Genomic DNA, 6,388 nt, shown 5'->3' with positions numbered 1-6,388 from the left:
AATAGTCCTAGTATTCAATTGATCATAAAACTACACTTTGGTTTTTTTAAAAAGTTAGTTATGAATTTGTTCGGAATCATGGATCTGGTGCACCAAACTATAATAACAGTTCGGTTCGGGATACATCTTTATTTCTTCGGTTCAGTTTTTATGATTTACGAAAAACAATTTGGTTCGCTTTTTGTCTTGAACCAAACCATGAACACCTCTAACCCGGATCGTGGATAGTTTTACTACACATGGAGTAACAAAAGACATTTTAGCATGAAATATCTACTTCTTAAAATATATATACACACACATACTATTAAACTTGAAAAATGACCCCAAAAAATGTGACTGGAGGGTCATAGTCTAGCCTCTATTTTTTTTTATTTTTTTTGATATTCTAGCGTCTAATATCTTAACCATGAACCAAGATAGTAAATGAGGTATATTTGTCCGTAGCTACAAGATGAATACGACCTAACGTGCTTGATTCAAAATACTAACCAATTATTATTTCTACACAGTTGGGGACTTAGGCTTGTTGATTTAGATGGATGGAAAAACATGTTGGCCAGCTATTATATCAATAATGGCATAGCAAGGATATAACTACCAGTTCTTTTTTAAATAATATGACTCTATCTGTGTGAGGAACGTGTAAGATGCTAAAACAGGTAATGCTAGAGAACTTGATGAGATAATAATACACTTCCAGAGTTTTATTTGATTTTTTTGAATTATTTTATTTGGATGGTAAATTTAGAATGTGTTTGGATGTGATAATTAGATTTCTAAAGTTATTTGATGTATCTTCTAAAATTACATTGTCCAATAAAATTCTAAAATAAAATAACATTATCAATTAAAATTCGATTTTTTCTAAGTTACCCCTTGATGAATTGGGGGTAATTTACCTCTCTAAAAGAAAAATCTCATTTCTTCATCTTTATCTTACAATCAATTACCATTTTTATCTTAAGAACATCAAACTTCTTCATCTACTTCATTCAACATATGATTTCCTTCTTCTTTGTTCCACAATCGAATCATATTTGTCTGAATGTAGACCTCACCGATTGAATTAGTTTTTCTTGCAATCAATTACCATTTTCATCTCAAAAACATCAAATTTCTTCATCTTCATCACCCAACATGTAATCTCTATCCCCAACATTCTAGAATCGAATCGTAACTGTCATTAGAGGTAAATTACCCTCAATTTGTCGAGGGGTAACGTAGGTCTCACCATAAAATTCTCTCATTGATATAAAATAAATTACAACAAAGTATTTGAAGCATCTTCTAAAATTACATTATCCAATAAAATGCTCGCATCAAAACATACGCTAAATACTTTTTAAAATGAATGGATTTATGAAGTATTTTGTTAAAATGTGGAAATTCTCAAATATCGAATTTATCTTATACTTTTCTAGAACTATGCAGAGTGGTCCATGTATTTTTCAAATGCTGCAAATTTCTTCCTATGAATGTACTTTTCACTACAACTTCAGAGGCATAGTACTGGATTGTTGCCACTACAACTTCAGAGATCATGTGACTTTTAATATGCTAGTTGAACCTTATATTCCAAGGACCATGCTACTACTATTTATCTTTGTGTGATCTCAACTCTACATTCTTCTGGCATGAAACATATCTCTCCTGACTATTACTTTTTTTGTGAGCAAGTTCATTATGTCCAACTGCTAGTATCATGTGTCTCTATTAAGGACCAACGTGTAGATTTGCTTACCAAGATAAATGTTACCTAGTGTAACTGTAACTTTATCTAGAGGGGCTAAATTAAATTCAATATCAATCATGTACTATGATTGATCTTTTCCTAATCTTGTGCAAATCATCTCGTTAGTGTATGATTCACGTGTTGGCATATTCTGCAATTATTCATGATTACTAGGTGCTGACCACACTAAACATGTACGTTTGTAGCATCTCATAAATTGATCATTACATATATTATAAATATAATTTTCTTCTTTATAAAGATTACATCCGGGAAGAAGATTATTTCTTGATCACGTAAGTAAATAAATGTGGACCCAATAGATTAATTATATTTGGTCAAAATAATTGGCACTTGATATCAAATGATTATGTCTCTGCTTATGATTGCACCCAAGTGAACAGAAAAACACAAGGAAGTGTGTAAAATAAAATATTTTAAGAACATCTCTAAAATGGGCAAGTTTGAGGAACACAATAGTGCAGTACAAATTTATGGATGGATTTATCAATTTGTAAATTTCAGAGACTATTTTGATCTATGCTTGAAACATATTGAAATGGCCATAATGTCCTGTATATTTAACGGATGCTCTGAAATTATTTGCAGAATGTTCAGCGATATTTTACGAATTAAAGTTGATTGCAAAGAGAGGGTTCTAGTTGTGGTTGAAACTGACTCGGCGGAGGGCATGAGTATTATGCAAACAAGTTGTGTGTTGTGTCTCTAATCACCTTTGTTGGGTAACTTGGAAAGAAATGAATAAACTAGTGATGAAGTTTGGTTGTGTTGAGGGAAATCATATTGCAGAGACACTTTTGCTAAGGAAGGTTTAAACCTACTGATATAGTTGCATATCTTTGTAAATGTTCCAACTTTTTGCCAAGGTTCATATCATGCTAACAGCTCAATTATTTGAGAAATGAGAACTAGAAATACCAGTCAGAAAAAAGAAGCATCAGAGATTTGAACATTTTTTCTGATGGGAATACACTTGTCCCCACAAACAATCTAGTCCACACAAGAACACAAATGATTTGTGGATACATTATACATACACATATCCATCACATTAAATCATAAATGATTATAAGCGTCATGGTACATAACTAGAAGCAGCTGTCCATTTACCATTACAATAATCAAACTCAACAACAATTCTTTGGACATAAATTCACCTTTCTAGAAAACAGAATGAGAGATACAATACAAAGTCTGCAAAACAAATAAAGGACTATGATAGTATCAAAGATTACATAGGTTTCTCCTCAATATTCTTTATTAAAACTATCTAATATGAACATAAGAGAAAGAAAAATATTGTGTATCTTTGTTACCACGGGCGAGATACATCAAGCGCACGGCCATATAAAAGCTAACAGTCCTAACTTCCACGTCGGAGAGTGGTTTGGACGTGGTTCCGAACACTTCAATAGAATAGGACGCATCATATGTAATGTATATACAGGCATGATCACTCTCGGTGCTCATCATCAGAACGTGGAAAAAAAACAATACTGGTACACATTAAAAATACTCATCAAGCAAAAAGATTAATTACTCATTCATCCTTGTACGCTTTACAAGGTCTAGATTCAAAACCACCACTAGCTCTCTTCTCTAATGAGTATGGCATGTAGGTACCCAAGATTTTGTCCCACATAACAAAGAACGGTTGCGAGAAGTTGTACTTGTTGCCATAGAGTTGATGGTGCACATCATGGTAAGCAGAATTGTTATTGAAAAACATATGGAATAGGTTCCCAGGGAGCCATAACCCACAGTGGTCATCCACGGTTTTAATTGTGGCAAAGGAGAAGAAGAAGATGGAAGCTCGAGGACTCATACCAGATAGGAGAAAAGATAAAGCTCCGCCGATTGTGTCGTTAAGAAGTCCCTCAATGGGATGATTGTATAGAGCTCCAAATGAATAGGGTACAATGAGTCTGTGATGTAGAGAGTGAATGTGTTTGTATAGGAACTTGTTCTGATGCATGTATCTGTGCATAAAGTATTGCCATGTGTCCATTACCAACATTGCAGTAATAAATTGTCTTGCTAAAACAAGGAGAGAAGTATTCTCATTGGTACTACTTTGGCTATCACTTCCTGTCACCTACACAAAAACAAAAACCCAATAACAACTTCATTACTTCACAATAATTCAACATAATAAACACAAAAAGTACAGATTATACAGCATTGTCAACTCTGGAAAGTGGAAAATAGAGGGGTTGTTCAAATTCGCTATGCTATAGCTGCTATTTGAGAACACTTTGTAGTAAAAAACGTATTGAAGAATAAGAGCGATACATTCAAATTATGTTATGCTATAGCCGCTATTTGACAACAGTAGTGATATTGAATCAACGACTCCAAAGTAAAATCCACACAAGATTTGGCTCGAAAACACTTCATAGATAGTAAACGCAAAACCTCTAAACTGATTGAGATAAGTCAATGTTAGCAATGGTTCACAATTTATTATTTCTAATTTTTGAAATGGAAGAACAACTCATAACCACTAGGACCCAAGTCTGCAATGGTGTTATATGCTCTTCTTTCCTTTCTTGAGTAAAAGAAACTTATTTTGTGTGTATAACATATTACCTTTAAGGAGTTCCTATAACCCACTATAGTATCTACAGATTCAAAGCAACTATCGCTTTTGATGTAGCTTAAGATAAACACAGGATCAAAAACAATTCAATCAGCTATACATATTGAAATACTCCAACTCAAGAGATTCATTAATTAAGTAACATATACCAAATAGAAACAAAACCTTATCAGAATCTACAACAGTAAAAAGGAAAACATCATACACAAAGTCAACCCTATTTAGCTCTGAACTCTAAACAACTAGGCAAAACATAGTATTTGCAAAAGAGGGTAAACTATGATAAAAAAAGACAAAACGCAAGATATTGAAAACAAAATTGTTTGTTGTCTACTTTTCCTTAAAAGTCAACACATAAAGGGACCAAATAGATCAATTCATTAAGCAATTAAACCTCCATAAACCAGCTTAGGCAATATAAAATCAACTCAATTATTATATCTACTAGTAATTCATAAGTCCTGGCTCAACTGGCAAATGCTAAAATTGTTAAGCCGAATATATGTTGTGTCCCGAATTCGAACCCAGGACCTCTCATTTGTTCGAGTTTCATGTGGTATTTACCAATCCCTCTACAAACAAAAAAAAAAACATCTACTGGTAAAATCTTTCCATCACAAAAAACTTACTGCAAACAAAAGGGTCGCAACCACAGCTTGAACAGCTTGTTGAAGAAGAACACCTTTAACAACATCAAACTTAGAAACCAAATTCTTTTCATCCTCATCTTTTTTTGTATGTAACCTATAATCTTCAGCAAACAAACCCAAAACAACATAAAAACCAGAATAAATCCAATAAACTAAAAGTGGAGCAAAAGTCCCTAACATCTCATCAGAAACCCCCAAATCCAAATCCATCATCATTTCTCACACACCCAGATGAAAAAATCAAATCTTTTTCCTTGATTTGATTTATAAATAACCCACAAAACCCAAAATTTGCATCAATTTCAGAAGAAAAAAAAAATGAAATTCTCTCTCCACTTAATCTTTAACCCTAACCCTTAAAATTGAAATTATTTCTCTCTCTTCCCTTGTTCCTTCAAGGTTTGGATGAATGAATGAATGATTGAAGAAAACCTAAAACCAATGAGAAGGGAATTAAATATTGGATTAGGTTTTTCCACAGAAGGTGGAAGGTTCCAAAGAGAGAGAGAAGAGAAGAGAGAGAATGTTGAAAATTGTTTTGTTTGCAGGTTCCAGAGTCATGCGAACAAGAGGAAAAAATAGCGGACAATCATGTGTGTTACGGTGTACATAGTTATCGTGTGTACACGTACGTTGGATTTGTTTGTTGTTCTTTTCAACATGAAAGAAACAAATTTTATTGCTCGTTAAATTAAAAGTTTTTTTTTAAGAAATTAAATTAAAAGTTTAAGCATAATTAAACTAATTTTGATTGGGAAATGTTAATTTGTGCCCTTTGGAAAAGGCATGGCAATGGGGCGGGGTGGGGACGGGTTTTACCTTCCCCGTCCCCATACCCGATTCTCATATACTTGCCTGTTACCCTACCCATACCCAACGAGGATGAGAAATTGAATCTCATCCCGGTCCCCGCATTGAATAATTTTTTTTAATAAAAATTATAAGTTTTTTTACATCTCCAAGAGCAACGTTGTAATACAATATCCAACGATACGCTCACTTTAACATTTTTTAGACGGAATGATTTAGTTGATCCTTTAAATATCAATGGTTGTTTTTATTAACATGACAATTATCAAACAAAATAACATGACATATCAAGATAAAGTAATTTTTTACATTTGGGACGGGTTTGGGTGTGGGTTCTGGGTGGGTACCTATATATCCGTTACCCGTCCCATACCCGTGTTTTGAAATCGGGGATAACCCATACCTATACCCACACCCAGTCAAAACGGGGAAAACACGTCAAATTGGGTTTGGTTCGGGCGGGTAACCGCGGGTATGGGTTTTGTTGCCATGCCTACTTTGGGGCATAAGTTAAGAAGGCAAATGAAGAAAGTTTTTCTTGGAATTTATGCATTCAATGTCTTAGAAGCTGCA

The 6,388-nt window shown here is 33.7% G+C and overlaps 1 protein-coding gene across 1 annotated transcript; it reads right to left on the bottom strand.

Annotated features, from left to right (window-relative positions):
* Positions 1-2,771: 2,771 nt before the first annotated feature.
* On the bottom strand, positions 2,772-5,556 carry LOC146921478 (sphinganine C4-monooxygenase 1-like). Its single transcript, XM_085714883.1, has 2 exons — positions 4,985-5,556; positions 2,772-3,851 (listed from the first exon to the last, which is right to left on the bottom strand). The coding sequence occupies exons 1-2, from the start codon at positions 5,219-5,221 to the stop codon at positions 3,297-3,299; spliced, it is 792 nt and encodes a 263-aa protein (XP_085571009.1). The 5' UTR covers positions 5,222-5,556; the 3' UTR covers positions 2,772-3,296.
* Positions 5,557-6,388: the final 832 nt, after the last annotated feature.

The sequence above is a fragment of the Medicago sativa genome, chromosome 5 (genome assembly GCF_051527215.1).
Source record: "Medicago sativa cultivar Bolivia chromosome 5, Bolivia_mono, whole genome shotgun sequence".
Taxonomy (NCBI): Eukaryota; Viridiplantae; Streptophyta; class Magnoliopsida; order Fabales; family Fabaceae; genus Medicago; species Medicago sativa.
Note: the sequence above shows the minus strand (reverse complement) of the source record. Positions and strands in the feature narration are given on the sequence as shown.

Bases quoted from the DNA above. Each gene is read 5' to 3' on its own strand.
- LOC146921478 (XM_085714883.1), bottom strand. From the start codon at position 5,221: ATGATGATGGATTTGGATTTGGGGGTTTCTGATGAGATGTTAGGGACT. The intron at 3,852-4,984 runs GTAAGTTTTTTG...GTTTTTGTGTAG, and splicing joins TTGCGACCCTTTTGTTTGCA to GTGACAGGAAGTGATAGCCA.